General features: G+C 39.2%; 1 pseudogene and 1 gene segment (V, D, J or C); one reads left to right on the top strand and one right to left on the bottom strand.

Moving 5' to 3' along the window:
* Nucleotides 1–2,929: 2,929 nt before the first annotated feature.
* LOC128319125 (T cell receptor beta variable 4-2-like) lies at nt 2,930–4,300 on the bottom strand. The segment is given in 2 exon segments: nt 2,930–4,166; nt 4,255–4,300. Coding segments are annotated over 2 exon segments (384 nt in total).
* Nucleotides 4,301–18,277: 13,977 nt separating this feature from the next.
* On the top strand, nt 18,278–20,479 carry LOC128319120 (uncharacterized; annotated as a pseudogene).
* The last annotated feature ends 74 nt before the right edge of the window (nt 20,480–20,553 follow it).

Genomic DNA, 20,553 nt, shown 5'->3' with positions numbered 1-20,553 from the left:
TGTCCATTGTTAAAAGCGCTATACAAATAAAATTGAATTGAATTGAAAAATGAATTGAATTATTAATCCTATGATTTTTTCATTATTAGCAGGAAAATCTCCAAAAATAAGCTAAACAATTATACAATAAAAAAAACTTTACAAACAAACTTAATGAACTAATTAAGGAAACCAAGGCAAAATAACCTGAAACAATTGCATATATTTGACAGAGGGGGCGTGGTCAAGTGCTGGTTATGATGGGAGGAGGAGTGGCGAAAGACAAACAGGTAACGAGTGAGTTTTTACACCTGTATGTGCTTAATGAGAAGATTATTTATATGCTCTTGTTTTGTAGCGAAATTTCTTAAACCAGGCAATGTTGAGCAGTGTGACCCCGTGGTTGTGTATTTATTAGTGATTTCAGTCGAGTGAAGTATTTTTATTTTAGCATTAACCAGGTGGAAAACGTCTGAGCTCGACAAGCATAATAACAGTATTCAGCATCTCACTGTCTTAATCCTGGCTACTTAGTCCTCATTCCTTACTCACTCAACAGGGTGTCACAGTAAAATATCAGGAGAACATAGAAGCAACTAATAATTTATTTATAGGAATAAGCAGAACAAAGAGCTAACAAAGTTAAACAGCAGAAATATCAAAGGTAAAGCCTGGACACATGGTTCCATGTTTGGGATGCCATTTACCCATAACTCATAAAAATTAAATGTATTTATTTATTTTAATTTCTTAAAAAAATATTTTTTCAACATTAAATCTGGAAAAACATGCATTTATAACTATTCAAACATTGTAACCCATCTCAGGCAACAGTATCTCATTTTTACAATGTTCCTTGGCATTTTGCTCTTAAATGAGTAACAGAGATGAATTAAGAAGATTAAGCAAATACATAATATGTGGTTAATTAGTGTCCATGCTAATAGATTGAGGACATTAAAGACATTCTGATGACTTACCATTTTAAATAAATTATTTGCTTTCAATTTATAATATGTGTTGTGTACTTTTAACGTGACCTCATAAGTCAATGTTACAGTAATTGAAAATAAAGAAATGTTTTTTTTCTTCCCAGGATCTTTCAGGAAATTCGGCTGATGCAACTTCTTGGTGAACATTAACTTGAGGAATTTTCCAAATATTGAACATGGGAACATGTTCAGGTAACAGGATTGAATAATTGTTGTTGGACACAAAAATGTAAATGTTTAATTCCATATAATGGATGACTCATGGAAAAGGATGTTTCAGGTGTGAGACGTTAAATGGATTCACACATTAACTAAAGATGATCTGATTTAGTACTTTAATGACTTTACTCCAAGTTAAAATGTAGTTACAGTAGAATGGGACAGGCAAAAAGGCTTTTGTTAAAAAGTGCTCTAGATATGGTAGGTTTATTAATGTTACAAATTTTGCACCTGAAACATATATAACAGCAGGACACAAATGGCCCCCCAATTGTGGAATCACAAGCCACCAGCCTAGACTAGGCAAGGCAAGAGATACTAGCATAACAGGACTTTATTATAATAGGCAATATAAAAAAAAGGCTAGAATATAGGAATAACATGGCAGAAATGCAAGGTTACTGGAAGTCTGTGCAATGAGAAACTGTTTTCATGGGATGGAGCTATGATAAAAAGTAAATAAATGTCTTTATGTATTGCAATATGATACCTTTGCCATATGAAGCATCTCTAGCTCACACACACAGTATGTCTGAAACTAAAATGTAATATTAAACATAGTGAAATACTTTCAGGGAACACTACATTTTGAGTAAGGTCAAATGTTGCTGCTGCTTTCTGCACAAGACATCACTGCAGGAGCAGCTGGAGATGTGCAGATAGCAAACATAACTATAATACAGTGAGTTTTTGAAGTAGGTATCAGATAACTGTGACACTGTGTTTTCTCTCACAGCACAGAAATACACTGCACTATCATGTGAATTAAGGTTGGAGATCTGCAGGATCCCTTCACTTTTCGCATCTCCGTAAATATGAAAGCGTTTTTCATAGTCCGTCTCGCTTATGAAGGTTGCTGTAGAAAGATATCCAGTAAGCTTGAGTGATTTGTCTTCTCTTGTTTGTTGGTACCAGAAAAGATAATAAAAGTTCTTGTAAGTATGTATGCAACTGAGGTTCACATTATTTCCTGGATTCTTGATCACATCAGTAGTCTGAGTGATTTTGCTGCTTAATGAAGGATCTGAAAAGAAGAACAAAATGAATAGCATGTTATGTTAAAAAGAATTTACAAATATTTACATCACATATTACATTTACATTACAAATATTCTGAATGTGATCTGAACCTTCCTGTAAGATTTTGAAAAAGCTTTATATGTATTACTGCATCTTGGTGTACTCTGGAAAATTTGTAAATAATTACCTGTGAACCAGAGCAACAGAATATGAAAAATCACCACATGAAGCACCATCCTTTGTCATAAACTAATATTAGATGTAGAATCTAGAGCTATAAAATCAGGTTTAAAAAAATGATAGAGTGTATAAAAAAACGAAAACCTAATTAATTTTCTGTTGTAATCACTAACAGGAGTAGGTGCAATGACCCACCCAAATCCTTTTTTACCCCTTCTTGTTCATGAAATGCCTTCTCTTTTGAGGTGGAGTGTGAGGAGGGGTTTTTGCACTGTGGTCACAGCAGAGGAGAAGCTCTGTGTATATATGCTGCACAGAAATAAACTGCACTATCTTGTAGAGAGAGGCTGGGAATGCTCAGCGATCCTTTAGACCTTCCATCCCCACTCAGGTTAAACCTTGGCTCCTCAGGGTTTGGAGTTTCCAGGAAAAGATTTCCAAGATATTTCATCTCACTCCCAGAGCTGTTCATCTTGTACCAAAGTATACTGTTATAGCTTGATATGCTATGAGAGCAGTAGAGCACAGCAGTATCTTCTAGATTTCTCAGCAGATCTGGTGGAGTCTGGACAACATCTTTACTCAGAACTGATGCTATTGAGAGACAGTAAAAAAGAGTAGTGTAGTGTAAAGGTACATGATCGTGGAAGTGAACATATTTGTTTCCTTGTTATATAACAGCACAAAATCTCACCTGTTAATAACATCAGTGAGATTGTTTTAAGGATCAGGAATCTAATCATGAGCATAATTACATGCATCATTTTGAAAAGGCGTTTCAGTGCTCAGTGTGATCTTCCACTCTGTAAATAGTGTGCATAAAACTGACAAACAACACTGTTTATACAGTTTCATTTCTCTTTACTGCCCTCTATTGGAATAACTAGAATATTGCTTAAATGTTAGCTAACAGAACTAGCCAAGTCAAATCAATCCAGTAGGCTTTATTGTTAGAAACAAAATCTAGCTCTCCTGGAATCATCCTGCTGCACTGAATATGAAACAGTGACTAACAAGAAGCGTAGAAACACAGTAACAAACAGTGAAAAGTCAATAAATACAATAAATCCCGGCCATACACTATACAATAACCTATAAACTATATAATATCTAACAATAGAGTAAGCAAACTATACAGTAAGCACTAAACACTATAAAAACTCAGTAGTATTAATGGCATATTAACTCTATTAATAGCCCTAAGCACAACAGAAAATGTAAAGTGACTCGTGAGTGAAAATGATTTAAATGAGTTTCATATGAATTCTCACAAGTGAAGATCATGTTGTTGTTACACCTGAAATGAGCTTCACATCTTCTACATGCTACCAGTTTTATCAGTGACCTCTACTGTACACTTCCTATATTGCGTTCTATTACAGATTGTACTAATCAGAGAACAGATCTTATTTGCAGGTGTTTGGTGTGAAGCTTTTTGTTAAACAGAGAGGGAAGGTGTGTGGCTGTGCTTACTAGCAGCACAGAAATATACTGCACTGTCCTCAGGAGTTATACTGGATATGAGCAGAAACGCATCCTCTTTAGAGTGTCCTGAAATGTTGAATCTTGCTTTAAACTTCTCCTCAGGAGTGGGTTTTTCATACACAAGCATTCCAATGAGCTCAATTGAGCCACCGACTGTCTTTTGTTGATACCAGTACATGGAGTTATAGTTGTTATCACCATGCCAGCAGGTGAGCTTCGCTTCTTTCTGCTCAGCTGTCATTATTAGATGTGGTGGTAACTGCTGGATGTTGAGGGAAGAGATAACTGAAGCTGTAAAGAAAAGGGATGTGCAAATTCATTATTAGAAGTCAAGTAGAAGTCAAGCTGTTATATTATTAATTTTCGTAATCATGCTTACCTTTAAGACTGATAAGAATTATACTTGAGACAATAATTTTAGTCATCTTGTCAAGTATTCTCCAGTCTTTCCAGGCTGTACTCATATCTTTAACTTATTGTATATTATCTTAAATGATGAAATTTAAATTAGCTTAAATGATCCTCTGGCTCTCAGTACAGGTGCAAATGCATCACGATATGACGCAGGAAGGTGTCACGTGACAGAGGAGGGGATTTCATTCCACGGTTTAGTGTGTATACAGCACTGTGGCGCTCACTGCACAGAAATACAAAATCTACAAAATAAGTAATCTTATTGTTATACATAAAACAAAATTCTTCATAATACCAGTAGACAAATACTTTAACCAGGATTGCTTTGATAGCAGCACATCTTGTTTAACAGAAACAGCTAGTGTTTTTATGTTGTAAGGAAATTAGCTGTTTAGGTTAAGCTGATGTATTCTCCACCAAAATACGTAGGACATTAGCAGATCAGCTCAGAAGGAGAAATATAGTGTTTTAGGATATTATTGCCGGTGGCCACGGAGGTAATATCCCATACACAATTAATAAACACACTCATTTCAACTTATCGCTGGACGAATAGTTGATCAGCTATTAAAATATTAAGTTTACAAAATTTCCCCCTCTGAGCTGATGTGCTAATCTCCTACATATTTTGGTGGAGAACACATCAGCTTAACCTAAACAGCTAATTTCCTTACATTATTGGTGGAGAATGCGGGCAGTTTAATCTAAATTGTAAGCACTGGACAAGTCACAGGTGTGTATCTTTTCAGTTGTTGTGGATAATAGATCAGAGACAGAAAAGACGAGTCTGATGTGTTAGTGTGTGATGTACGCATTCAGCCGGCTTGCTGTGTGAATAGATGGAAAGTGATAACTCGGTTTGCTTCCCTAGTGTTAACCTGCCGTAAATGTTAAATTAATTCACCCCGTTAGGACGAAGAAATCTCCTCTCAGTGCGGTGAGGATAGAATTAAGCGTGTTCCTTAATTTCTTCCTAAAAAGGCCTCATGTTGTAGGTAGACTGATCCACTGCGTGTTCCAGTGTTATTCAGGTAGCTATCTGACTCCTGTTCCGAGCGAGGAATATCAGTCACAGTAAACTGCAGTAATTAAAGTGCCCCTGTCAAGACGAAGAAATCTCCTCACAGTACGGTTAAGATAAGAGTTGAGCGCGTTCCTCAATCTCTTCTTAAAAGGCCTTGTGTTACAGCTAAATTGATGCATTGCGTGTTCCAGTGCCATTCAGATAGATATTTTACTCCCAGGATTAGCCACTAGAGTAGCGAATTCATGCTTGTCCTTTTGTGTCTGCTCGCAGAGTTAGTTTTGAAAGCTATCTCTCTGTGTAACACTTTGTGAGTGTCCGAGTGTGTCTTGAATGTTAAGTTTTGTTAAGTAAAGTTAGAATAAATTTGTGTAACCAGCAGCGAAGAAACCCTGTTGTATTTGTGTGTCAGAGAAACTGGCACGGAAATTTAAGATCCGCCGAGATCACAATTATTGGATTATTGTAATCGTATTAGTTGCAGTGAACCTGCCTCTTTAAGTTTTATCTCACTTTAACAAACTGAGTTTTAAGCGCCATGCCTTAAAGCGGGCTACAAGTGGTGTTTATTTGCAATGCGCTGGAATGCGCCGACCTTTGATATAAAAGTGCTTAAACTGTGTGTCTCAAGCAGTGCGGTAGCGACCTACTGTTTGTGTTGGTTGTCATAGCAACAGTCGGGCCCTAGGAGCATGCGCAGTCTGACGACGCCATCTTGTAAACAAACTCTCAGGTGTAGCTAAGCTCACCCGAAGCAGTAGTGTTTATATTGAAGTCTATGCTAAAACCATTAGCCTCGAAGCTTAGCGGTTAGCGATTAGCATGTTGTGGCTTGCAGCAATTGAACAGCTCGTGTTTTGGACAATGTTAAAGTGATTAAACTTCATACTTATTGCTCTCTTTTCTGTTCCATTTACTCTTCTCCCTTCTTTTTCCATTTACTCTTCTTCTTCACACAATAATTATTTCACTTTGAGGCATTTGACACTCTTGTGTCCGTGCTTTACAAGTGTCACTTAGATAGGAGACACTACTGTTCCTTACTACGAGTCTCAAAGTAAATCAGAGACAACTCTCTTTCACTTTAAGCTCATTTCCAGTATATAATTGTACATCAGCTGTAAGCGATTCAGTACTCGTAGTTAAGCTGAACTGACAAGCAGGCCCCATTTGTGGACTTGATCCACTTGTCGTTTTAGCCAGTCTCCTTCAATTAATCAGGTTACTCAGGTGATTCCTGTCCTTTACTGCCTTCTTCTGTCTCAAAATCAAGGCCCTGGAAGGCCACCTGGAGAAGTCTAGAGACAACATTGAAAGTTTCACCCTGCAGCTTGACCACACCATAGAAGAGGTTGAGGAGCTCAAGCATGCCTATGAGCTACAACCAGAGCCAAGAAGGGTGAGACACTTGATAGCATCACCACTGCCCAGCAGAGCAGGGTCCCCCATTTATGGGGTGACACAAGAAACAAGAAGTGAGGGGGCACAACCCAGAGCCTGACTGGCCCTCACAGAAGAATTCATCCCTGCCAACAGAAGAATGGAACCCATCCATGCGGATGCCAAAGCGGTACATGGCCTGGCCCTAAAAGACCTTGACCCTCTGGCCAGAAACATTAACAAGTTCACCCCGAATGCTGCCGGAGGCTACGACATACAGGCCTACCTGCAAGACACTGACTTACACCTGGAAATGAGGCCTCAGGCGACCAACCGAGACAGGCTTTTTCTACTGAGGACAACATCTAGTTCAGAGGCGTGAAGCTTCCTAGATCGACAGCCCATTTGCACAAAATCTAACTATCAGCTAATCTGTCAGGCACTGATTAAAGAATTTGCAGACCCAGCTGAACATGGACTGTTAGTTGCCCTGGAAACCAAACATGGTCGGCAGGAGAACCCCCGAGCCTACTATAACCGGCTCCGACGAGCCTACTTTGGGGCATATAACGAACCTGAACTTGAAGAGGACATGAACTTCAAAACCCTCTTCCTAAGAAATCTGCATCCTGGAGTAAGCCATCACCTAGGTGTCATAGCCTGCCCTCGCATGATGACGATCCAACGGCTATGGGACCTAACCCAGAAGGCCGATAACAAACAGAAGATGGCCTCAAGAAAAGGTAACAAAACACCTACAGTCTCCATTACCCAAGATCCAACCCTGGCACTGGAAGACGCCCATTGCCATGACAATGCCAGATTCCTCCATAAAGAATGGAGAGAACCTATAACCAGCAACAAACGATACCCCCATGCCAATGCCAAACCAAAGAACCGAACAAAATGCTGGAAAAAGTGGGATCAGCCACACTTCTCAAGAAGTCCATCTCCGCACTACTCAAACAGGCACAGCACTGAGTATGCATGAGAACAAGACACTCCACCCTCAGCTGACCCACAAGAACTGATCCAGCTACTGAAGGAATTCCTCGAAAGAAATGAATCCTCCAAGGAACAGGAGGACATGCCAGAACTGCCTCACTGGACCAACACCCATGAGATTGTGGACAAGCTCTTATATAGGAAAGGACGCAATGAGCTGTCTCTCAACTAAGCCAAACCAAGAAACACTGTAGTCCAAAAGACAAGAAAAGGGGGGTAGCTGAAACAGACTGACACGGCTCAGACTGCCCATACACTACACCACATTAACATACATTTAAACCAACCACCATAGGAAACATTCAACTGTCTTCTTGATGGGTAGATCATTTAAATCAACTTACACTAGTGTAGAAGTTGCACTCACATCATTGCAGGGAAACCCCACTGTTTTCATCAAAATTATTTTTCTTCCTTCCTTTGTGATCACTGTCATTATCTTTCCTTTCTCTTGCTTTCAACTTTTCTTTTAGTAGGCCAAACGACCTAGAGAAAAGAAAGAGACCAAAGCCCAATCATAGCATCACAAGTGTCCCCAAAGGTATCCCATAGATCATCAAATAATTTTATTTCTCGCACCAGTACTTTGCCAGTAATGGAGGTGCTGTCTTGTTTGTATGTGTTTCTGCTTTGCCTGCCTGTTTTTGTTTTTTCCAGTGCTTGCCGATGACTTTGCCTCAATCATCACCAGGCGAAAGGGGGGAGATGTAGCCAGAAGCGAGCAGGCAAGGAAAGCAAAGAAGCCATAAAGCTAGGAATCCTGCTCCCAGGGGGGACGGGACGGGACTTAACCAAGGACCCTCATGGAATGAGACCTTTGCTTTCCCCAGGAACACAAAGTTCAGCACCCTTCACACATTCCACAGAACCCAGCTTTAACAGACTACATGAGGCTACTTTACATCTCCTGTAAGGACAATGACTTTTAAGATGATGCACCATAGTTTGAAAACTTGTTGCCTCTTTTAATGTCATTCCGTATATATATCATGCTTATAGCCACCAGGTCATTATGATGCTTTTGATCATTTAACAGGTGTCATAGTGTTCGTGGGTGTATCAATAACAGCAGGTATGTCATGTTTGGTATGTTTGTGATTGCTATTGAATTTCCTAAGGGTTGGTATAACGTGAAGTTGAGTACTATGTATTACATGCATGTTACCAAATTCCTTACCAAAGTTCTAATCTAGCCTTGTGCAAAGTTTGCAAAACACGTAACTCACACCAGAATGTTAATTAGTGTCAGAGGAAAAGAATGTTAATTAGTGTCAGAGGAAAAGAATACAGTTTACACCCTGCCCCAAGATCCTGCTGATTGGAGCAAACACTTTGGGGTCAGCCCAACTGGATAGGGTTAAAACCCCCTGACACAAAGGAAACTCTGAGTCTCATCCAGCATATCTTTGCAAGAGTCTCATCCAAAACATCTGTACGAGAGTCCAGAAAGCCTCCAACACTCACCTTCGCACCACTGTGAACCATTCATCAAAGTTTTGCAACCCACCTACGAGACTCCGCCGGGTTCGCTCCTCACTCTGTTTATCAGCCCCATTGGTCTTTCGAGACGCTACGTAAGGCCAACCAGACCGCCGACCAATCAACATTGTCGGAAACTCCTTCCAAACAACAACGCAACGAGGGAATCCCTGGAAACACAAACGCAAGTATAGTACCTCCAGTTTCTCACTGAACTGGTGCATTTAATACCAGCTTAGAGCCCTTCTAAATGAAGTGAATGTTAAATTAAACTGATAAGTTGTTGGTTCATTCAGGTCATGGTCTGAGAAACTGCTAGAAACTCAGAATTTCATTCACTCTCTTTTCAAAGCCATCTTCACCCCTGTTTGTCTTTGTGTGTGTGTGTTTGTGTTAGATTAGTTTCTGTGTTTTAGAATAGTAATAAAGTCTCGTCTGATTTTTAATAGCCAGTGTCTTGTGTCTCTGTGCTTCTAATTTACTGCCTTAAACTGCCGATCTTTTTACTGTGCTCTTAATATAGTGTTTTTAGGATATTATTGCCGGTGGCCACGGAGGTAATATTCCATACACAATTAATAAACACACTCATTTCAACTTATCGCTGGACAAATAGTTGATCAGCTATTAAAATATTAAGTTTACAAAATTTCCCCCTCTGAGCTGATGTGCTAATCTCCTACATATGGTAGAGAATACATCAGCTTAACCTAAACAGCTAATTTCCTTACAATGTCTAAAGGTAAATCTATTAAACCTCCATTTTTTATTAGTGAGTTATTTATTTTATACTCAGCCATTTATTATAAAGCACATTATTAATTCTATGAATTTTTCATTATTAGCAGGAAAGTTGCCAAAATATGCTAAACAATCATACACTAAAAAAAAAAACTTAATGAACTAATTAAGAAAGCCAAGGAAAATAACCTGAAACAGTTGCATAAATTTGACAGAGGGGGCGTGGTCAAGTGCCAGTTATGATGGGAGGAGGAGTGACAAAGGACAAACAGGTAACGAGTGAGTGTTTACACCTGTATGTGCTTAATGAAAAGATTATTTATATGCTCGTTTTGCAGCAAGATTTCTTAAACCAGGCAATGTTGAGCATTGTGACTCTTTGTTTGAATATTTATCAGTGAATTCAGTCAAGTGAAGTATTTTTATTTTAGCATTAACCAGGTGGAAAACGTCTGAGATCGACAAGCATAATAACAGTATTCAGCATCTCACTCGCTTAATCCTGGCTACTTAGTCCTCATTCCTCACTCAACAGGATGTCACAATAAAATATCAGGAGAATCTAGAAGCAACTAATAATTTATTTATAGGAATTAGCAAAACAAAGAGCTAGCATAACTTTAAACAGCAGAAAGATCAAAGGTAAAGACTGGCCAAATGGTTCCATGTTAAGGGTGCCATTTACCCACAGTTCATAAATATTAAATGTATTTATTTATTTATTTATTATAATTTCTTAAAAATTGTTTTCAACATTAAATCTGGAAAAACATGCATTTATAACTATTCAAACATTGTAACCCATCTCAGGCAACAATCTCATTTTTACAATGTTCCTTGGCATTTTGCTCTTAAATAAGTAACAGAGATGAATTAAGAAGATTAAGCAAATACACAATATGTGGTTAATTAGTGCTCATCCTAATGGATTGAGGACATTAAGGACATTCTGATGACTTACCCTTTTAAATTGATTATTTGCTTTCAGTTTATATTGTGTTGTGTACTCTCAACGTGACCTCATAAGTCAATGTTACAGTTATTGAAAATAAAGAAATGTTTTTTCTTCCCAGGATCTTTCAGGAAATTCAGCTGATGCAACTTCTTGGTGAACATTAACTTGAGGAATTTTCCAAATATTGAACATGGGAACATGTTCAGGTACCAGAATTGAATAATTGTTGTTGGACACAAAAATGTATGTTTAATTCCATATAATGGATGACTCATGGAAAAGGATGTTTCAGGTGTGAGACGTTAAATGGATTCAACTAAAGATAATCTGATTTAGTACTTTAATGACTTTACTCCAAGATAAAATGTAGTTACAGTGGAATGGGACAAGCAAAAAGGCTTTCGTTAAAAAGTGCTCTAGATATGGTAGGTTTACTAATGTTTCAAATTTTGTACCTGAAACATGCACATAGGTTGTTGTGAAAGACACTTTACCTTTGTATATGCATTTTACCTTTCTTTTGCATATGTATTTGTAAACATAATAACAGCAGGACACAAAAGGCACCTCAGCTGTGGAATCACAAGCCACCAGCCTAGACTAGGCAAGGCAAGAGATACTAGCATATCATAATCTAGCATAACAAGCCTTTATTATAATAGGCAACATAAAAAAAATGGAAGCCTGCGAAATGAGAAACTGTTTAAGTGGGATGGAGATGTGATAAAAAGTAAATAAATGTCTTTATGTGTTGCAATATTATACTTTTGCCAAATGAAGCACCTCTAGCTCACACAGGCAGTATGTCAGAAACTACAAATGTAATATTAAACATATTGAAATACTTTCAGGGAACACTACATTTTGAGTAAGGTCAAATGTTGCTGCTGCTTTCTGCACAAGACATCACTGCAGGAGCAGCTGGAGATGTGCAGATAGCATACATACCTATAATACAGTGAGTTTTTGAAGTAGGTAGCAGATAACTGTGACACTGTGCTTTCCCTCACAGCACAGAAATACACTGCACTATCATGTGAATTAAGGTTGGAGATCTGCAGGATCCCTTCAGTTCTTGCATCTCCATAAATATGAAAGCGCTTCTCATAGTCTGTCTCGCTTTTGAAGGTTGTTGTGTCGAGATATCCAGTAAGCTTGAGTGATTTATCTTCACTTGTTTGTTGGTACCAGTAAAGGTAAAAAAAGTTCTTGTAACTATGTGCACAACTGAGGTTCACATTATTTCCTGGATTCTCGATCACATCAGAAGTCTGATTGATTTTGCTGCTTAATGAAAGATCTTAAGAGAAGAACAAAATGAATAGCATGTTATGTTAAAAAGAATATACATTACAAATATTCTGAATATGATCTGAACCTTCCTGTAAGATTTTGAAAAAGCTTTATGTATTACTGCATCTTGGTGTACTCTGGAAAATCTGTAAATAATTACCTGTGAACCAGAGCAACAGAATATGAAAAATCAGCACAGGAAGAAGCATCCTTTTTCATAAACTAATATTAGATGTAGAATCTAGAGATATAAAATCAGGTTTAAAAAAATGATAGAGTATATAGTAAAAAGAAAACCTAATTAATTTTCTGCTAACAGGAGTAGGTGCAATGACCCACCCAAATCCTTTTTTTCCCTTCTTGTTCATGAAATGCCTTCTCTTTTGAGGTGGAGTGTGAGGAGGGGTTTTTGCACTGTGGTCACAGCAGAGGAGAAGCTCTGTGTATATGCTGGACAGAAATAAACTGCACTATCTTGTAGAGAGAGGCTAGGAATGCTCAGTGATCCTTTAAACCTTCCATCCCCACTCAGGTTAAACCTTGGCTCCTCAGGGTTTGGAGTTTCCAGCAAAAGATTCCCAAGATATTTCATCTCACTCCCACAGCTGTTCATCTTGTACCAAAGTATACGGTTATAGTTTGATACGCTATGAGAGCAGTAGAGCACAGCAGTATCCTCTAGATTTTTCTGATCTGGTGGAGTCTGGACAAATATCTTTACTCAGAACTCATCCTAATGAGAGACAGTAAAAAAGAGTAGTGTAGTGTAAAGGTACATGATCTTTGAAGTGAACATATCTGTTTCCTTGTTATATAACAGCACAAAATCTCACCCATTAATAACATCGGTAAGATTGTTTTAAGGATCAGGAGTCTAATTATGAGCATAATTACATGCATCATTTTGAAAAGGCGTTTCAGTGCTCAGTGTGATCTTCCACTCTGTAAATAGTGTGCATAAAACTGACAAACAACACTGTTTATACAGTTTCATTTCTCTTTACTGCCCTCTATTGGAATAACTAGAATATAGCTTAAATGTTAGCTAACAGAACTAGCCAAGTCAAATCAATCCAGTAGGCTTTACTGTTAGAAACAAAATCTAGCTCTCCTGGAATCATCCTGCTGCACTGAATATGAAACAGTGACTAACAAGAAGCGTAGAAACACAGTAACAAACAGTGAAAAGTCAATAAATACAATAAATCCCGGCCATACACTATACAATAACCTATAAACTATATAATATCTAACAATAGTAAGCAAACTATACAGTAAGCACTAAACACTATAAAAACTCAGTAGTATTAATGGCATATTAACTCTATTAATAGCCCTAAGCACAACAGAAAATGTAAAATGACTCGTGAGTGAAAATGATTTAAATGAGTTTCATATGAATTCTCACAAGTGAAGATCATGTTGTTGTTACACCTGAAATGAGCTTCACATCTTCTACATGCTACCAGTTTTATCAGTGACCTCTACTGTACACTTCCTATATTGCGTTCTATTACAGATTGTACTAATCAGAGAACAGATCTTATTTGCAGGTGTTTGGTGTGAAGCTTTTTGTTAAACAGAGAGGGAAGGTGCGTGGCTGTGCTTACTAGCAGCACAGAAATATACTGCACTGTCCTCAGGAGTTATACTGGATATGAGCAGAAACGCATCCTCTTTAGAGTGTCCTGAAATGTTGAATCGTGCTTTAAACTTCTCCTCAGGAGTGAATATTTTATTCTGGAGCATTCCAATGAGCTCAATTGAGCCACCAACTGTCTTTTGTTGATACCAGTACATGTAGGGATAGTTGGTATCACCATGCCGGCAGTTGAGCTTCGCTTCTTTCTGCTCAGGTGTCATTATTAGATGTGGTGGTGATTGCTGGATGTTGAGGGAAGAGATAACTGCAGCTATAAAGAAAAGTGATGTGCAGATTCATTATTAGAAGTCAAAACCAAGCTATTATATTATTAATTTTCGTAATCATGCTTACCTTTAAGACTGATAAGAATTATACTTGAGACAATAACTTTATTCATCTTGTCAAGTATTCTCCAGTCTTTCCAGGCTGTACTCATATTTTTAACTTATTGTATATTATCTTAAATGATGAAATATCAGTGACTCCACCTGCATTTTGATTTCATATCCTCTGGCTCTCAGTACATGTGCAAATGCATCACGATATGACGCAGGAAGGTGTCACGTGACACAGGAGGGGATTTCATTCCACGGTTTAGTGTGTATACAGCACTGTGGCGCTCACTGCACAGAAATACAAAATCTACAAAATAAGTACTAATAAGTAATCTTATTGTTATACATAAAACAAAATTCTTCATAATACCAGTAGACAAATACTTTAACCAGGACTGCTTTGATAGCAGCACATCTTGTTTAACAGAAACAGCTAGTGTTTTTATGTTGTAAGGAAATTAGCTGTTTAGGTTAAGCTGATGTATTCTCCACCAAAATACTTAGGACATTAGCAGATCAGCTCAGGAGGGGAAATATAGTGTTTTAGGATATTATTGCCAGTGGCCACGGAGGTAATATCCCATACACAATTAATAAACAACTTATCGCTGGACGAATAGTTGATCAGCTATTAAAATATTAAGTTTACAAAATTTCCCCCTCTGAGCTGATGTGCTAATCTCCTACATATGTTGGTGGAGAATACATCAGCTTAACCTCAACAGCTAATTTCCTTACATTATTGGTGGAGAATGCGGGCAGTTTAATCTAAATTGTAAGCACTGGACAAGTCACAGGTGTGTATATTTTCTGTTGTTGTGGATAATAGATCAGAGACAGAAAAGACGAGTGTGATGTATTAGTGTGTGATGTACGCATTCAGCCGGCTTGCTGTGTGAATAGATGGAAAGTGATAACTCGGTTTGCTTCCCTAGTGTTAACCTGCCGTAAATGTTAAATTAATTCACCCCGTTAGGACGAAGAAATCTCCTCTCAGTGCGGTGAGGATAGAATTAAGCGTGTTCCTTAATTTCTTCCTAAAAAGGCCTCATGTTGTAGGTAGACTGATCCACTGCGTGTTCCAGTGTTATTCAGGTAGCTATCTGACTCCTGTTCCGAGCGAGGAATATCAGTCACAGCAAACTGCAGTAATTAAAGTGCCCCTGTCAAGACGAAGAAATCTCCTCACAGTACGGTTAAGATAAGAGTTGAGCGTGTTCCTCAATCTCTTCTTAAAAGGCCTTGTGTTACAGCTAAATTGATGCATTGCGTGTTCCAGTGCCATTCAGATAGCTATTACACTCCCAGGATTAGCCACTAGAGTAGCGAATTCATGCTTGTCCTTTTGTGTCTGCTCGCAGAGTTAGTTTTGAAAGCTATCTCTCTGTGTAACACTTTGTGAGTGTCCGAGTGTGTCTTGAATGTTAAGTTTTGTTAAGTAAAGTTAGAATAAATTTGTGTAACCAGCAGCGATGAAACTCTATTGTATTTGTGTGTCAGAGAAACTGGCACGGAAATTTAAGATCCACCGAGATCGCAATTATTGGATTATTGTAATCGTATTAGTTGCAGTTTTATCTCACTTTAACAAACTGAGTTTTAAGCGCCACGCCTTAAAGCGGGCTACAAGTGGTGTTTATTTGCAATGCGCTGGAATGCGCCGACCTTTCATATAAAAGTGCTTAAACTGTGTGTCTCAAGCAGTGCGGTAGCGACCTACTGTTTGTGTTGGTTGTCATAGCAGTCGGGCCCTAGGAGCATGCGCAGTCTGACGACGCCATCTTGTAAACAAACTCTCAGGTGTAGCTAAGCTAACCCGAAGTAGTAGTGTTTACACTGAAGTCTATGCTAAAACCATTAGCCTCGAAGCTTAGCGGTTAGCGATTAGCATGTTGTGGCTTGCAGCAATTGAATACAGCTAGTGTTTTGGGCAGTGTTAAAGTGATTAACCCTCATGCTTATTTCTCTCTTTTCTGTTCCATTTACTCTTCTCTCTTCTTGCTATTTCCCCTCAGTCTACTTAGAAGGAAAATATTTACCTACACTTATTGTGTGAAATTTAAATTTAATCAAGCTATTAAATTTTACTGAAAACACTTGAGTGTAGACACTTCCCCGTCAAGTTAAAGTCACACAATAATTATTTCACTTTGAGGCATTTGACACTCTAGTGTCCTTGCTTTACAAGAGTCACTCAGATAGGAGACACTACTATCCCTTACTATGAGTCTCAAAGTAAATCAGAGACAAGTCTCTTTCACTTTAAGCTCATTTCCAGTATATAATTGTACATCCGCTGTAAGCGATTCAGTACTCATACAGCCCCTGGCAAAAATTATGGAATCACCAGTCTTGGAGGATGTTCATTCAGTTGTTTAATTTTGTAGAAAAAAGGCAGGTCACAGACATGACACAAAACTAAAATCATTTCAAATATCAACTTTCTGGCTTTAAGAAACACTAAAAGAAATCAAGAAAACAAATGTAGTAGTCAGTAACAGTTACTTTTTTAGACCAAGCAGAGGGAAAAAAAATATGGAATCACTCAATTCCGAGGAAAAAATTATGGAATCATGAAAAACAAACAAACAAAAGAACACTTCAACACACCACTAGTACTTTGTTGCACCACCTCTGGCTTTTATAACAGCTTGCAGTCTCTGAGGCATGGACTTAATGAGTGACAAACAGTACTCTTCATCAATCTGGCTCCAACTTTCTCTGATTGCAGTTGCCAGATCAGTTTTGCAGGTTGGAGCCTTGTCATGGACCATTTTCTTCAACTTCCACCACAGATTTTCAATTGGATTAAGATCCGGACTATTTGCAGGCCATGACATTGACCTCATGAGTCTTTCTTCAAGGAACGTTTTCACAGTTTTTGCTGTATGACAAGATGCATTATCATCTTGAAAAATGATATCATCATCCCCAAGCATCCTTTCAATTGATCGGATAAGAAAAGTGTCCAAAATGTCAATGTAAACTTGTGCATTTATTGAAGATGTAATGACAGCCATCTCCCCAATGCCTTTACCTGACATGCAACCCCATATCATCAATGACTGTGGAAATTTGCATGTTTTCTTCAGGCAGTTGTCTTCATAAATCTCATTGGAATGGCACCAAACAAAAGTTCCAGCATCATCACCTTGCCCAATGCAGATACGTGATTCATCACTGAAAATGACTTTCATCCAGTCATCCACAGTCCAAGATTACTTTTCCGTAGCCCTCTGTAACCTTGTTTTTTTTCTGTTTAGGTGTTAATGATGGTTTTCGTTTAGCTTTTCTGTATGTAAATCCCATTTCCTTTAGGCGATTTCTCACAGTTCGGTCACAGACGTTGACTCCACTTTCCTCCCATTTGTTCCTCATTTGTTTTGTTGTGCATTTTCTGTTTTCAAGACATATTGCCTTAAGTTTTCTGTCTTGACGCTTTGATGTCTTCCTTGGTCTACCAGTACGCTTGCCTTTAACAACCTTCCCATGTTGTTTGTACTTGGTCCAGATTTTAGACACAGCTGACTGTGAACAACCAACATCTTTTGAAACATTGCGTGATGATTTACCCTCTTTAAGGAGTTTGATAATTCTCTCCTTTGTTTCAATTGACATCTCTCGTGTTGGAGCCATGATTCATGTCAATCCACTTGGTGCAACAGCTCTCCAAGGTGTGATCACTCCTTTGATGCAGGTTGGAAAGGAAATTGGCAGGGTAATTTTTTCCTCGGAATTGAGTGATTCCATATTTTTTTTCCTCTGCTTGGTCAAAAAAAAAGTAACTGTTACTGACTACCACATTTTTTTCTTGATTTTAGTGTTTCTTAAAGCCAGAAAGTTGACATTTGAAATGACTTTAGTTTTGTGTCATGTCTGTGACCTGCCTTTTTTCTACAAAATTAAACAACTGAATGAACATCCTCCAAGACTGGTGATTCCATAATTTTTGCCAGGGGCTGTAGTTAAGCATAATAGCAGCAGGGCCCATTCGTGGACTTGATCCACTTGTCAGTTGAGCCAGTCTCCTTCAATTAATCAGGTTACATTCCTGTCCATTTCTGCCTTCTTCTATCTCATCTGTCCCATTTTCTAGACCAAGCCGTGGGAACCATCAACAAACTCTTTAAAAAAAAAAAAGAGAGAGAAAAGAAGAGAGTCCCATGAAAATGATTTTAAAGTTGAAACTCATCCCTTATTTATCGTAAATCTGTTCCTGTGATTTAGTCTCTCTATTGAACAGAAAAGGCTCCTCTTTCATTGGGAAATTTAGGTGTTTCTTTTCAGTTTCTCCTTTACTTGTTTGTTCTGACTTGTGTTGCAGGAAGAAACACTCGACCCTGCTAGTCATTCTCCCTCAGTCAGACCACAAGTCATCAACACACTCCACTAGAGTTTCACAGTCACAGTCACTGAAACAACACTTAGCTGTCCACTACACCTAGGCCCCAATACAGTGTAAAGATCTGTGTCAGTCTCGCCAACACCAGGTTCCCCAACAGTGCGTCAACATGCCTCAGATCACAGATCCCATCGCCCACTGGGAAGACTTAGAGGCATGGCTGAGCATTGCGATGAACTGCCTGACACCCAAAGCCTTTGAATTATAATTATTACTACTAATAATTGTAATTCTCAGAAGACTCCTGACACATGATCCAAGACAGAGCTACAGCCACCAGGAGCTAGCTAAAATCACCGGCTCCCTAAGCCACAACCTTATAGACCAGCTGAAACTAAGCGACAAGCACATCACCCACTTACAAGAGGAGATGACACATACCCAAAGACGCATAGACAAGCTGGAAGAGAAAGCCCAATACCAACTGAAAAAGTCAGAAGAAATGGAGCAATAGGCAAAGAAGGAAATTGCAAAGCTCCAAGAAACCCTGGCAGCTACCCAGAACGAAAAGGAGGAAGCGAAGGCGGCCCAGAACGATCTAGCAGACAAACTCCAATACACCAAGCAGCTACTGGAGAAAGCCAAGTCTTAGGTCAAAGATAAGAATGCCAAAATCAAGTCCCTGGAAGGCCACCTGGAGAAGTCTAGAGACAAAGTTGAAAGTATGACCCTGCAGCTTGACCACACCATAGAAGAGGTTGACACAGTCAAAGAGGAGGTGACACAAGAAACAAGAAGTGAAGGGGCACAACCCAGAGCCTCACCAGCCCTCACAGAAGAATTCATCCCTGCCAACAAAGAATGCGACCCATCCATGCGGGCGCCGAAGCGGTACATGGCCTGGCCCTAAAAGACCTTGACCGTCTGGCCAGAAACATTAACAAGTTCACCCCGAATGCTGCCGGAGGATATGACATACAGGCCTACCTGCAAGACACTGACTTACACCTGGAAATGAGGCCTCAGGCGACCAGCCGAGACAGGCTTTTTCTACTGAGGACAACATCTAGTTCAGAGGTGCAAAGCTTCCTTGATCGACAGCCCATTCGCACAAAATCTAACTATCAGCTAATCTGTCAGGCACTGATTAAAGAATTTGCAGACCCAGAGTCTGAACATGGACTGTTAGCTGCCCTGGAAACCAAACGGGGTTGGCAGGAGAACCCCCGAGCCTACTATAACCGGCTCCGACGAGCCTACTTTCGGGCACATAACGAACCTGAACTTGAAGAGGACATGAACTTCAAAACCCTCTTCCTAAGAAATCTGCATCCTGGAGTTAGCCATCACCTAGTTGTCATAGTCTGCCCTCGCACAATGATGATCCAACAGCTATGGGACCTAACCCAGAAGGCCTATAACAAACAGAAGATTGCCTCAAGAAAAGGTAACAAAACACCTATAGTCTCCATTATCCAAGATCCAACCCTGGCACTGGAAGACGCCCATTTCCGTGACAATGCCAGATTCCTCCATAAAGAATGGAGAGAACCCATAACCAGCAACAAATGGTACCCCCATGCCAATGCCAAACCGAAGAACCGAACAAAACGCTGGAAAAAGTGGGATCAGCCACACTTCTCAAGAAGCCCATCTCCGCACTACTCAGACAGGCACAGCACTGAGTATGCATGAGAACAAGACACTCCACCCTCAGCTGACCCACAAGAACTGATCCAGCTACTGAAGGAATTCCTCGAAAGAAATGAATCCTCCAAGGAACAGGAGGACATGCCAGAACTGCCTCACTGGACCAACACCCATGAGATCGTGGACAAGCTCTTATCCCAGGCAAGGACGCAATGAGCTGTCTCTCAACTAAGCCAAACCAAGAAACACTGTAGTCCAAAAGACAAGAAAAGGGGGGTAGCTGAAACAGACTGACACGGCTCAGACTGCCCATACACTACACCACATTAACATACATTTAAACCAACCACCATAGGAAACATTCTTGATGGGTAGATCATTTAAATCAACTTACACTAGTGTAGAAGTTGCACTC

Source organism: Pangasianodon hypophthalmus, chromosome 10 (genome assembly GCF_027358585.1).
Source record: "Pangasianodon hypophthalmus isolate fPanHyp1 chromosome 10, fPanHyp1.pri, whole genome shotgun sequence".
Taxonomy (NCBI): Eukaryota; Metazoa; Chordata; class Actinopteri; order Siluriformes; family Pangasiidae; genus Pangasianodon; species Pangasianodon hypophthalmus.
The sequence above is the reverse complement of the archived record's forward strand: the minus strand, read 5'-3'. Positions and strand labels throughout refer to the sequence as shown.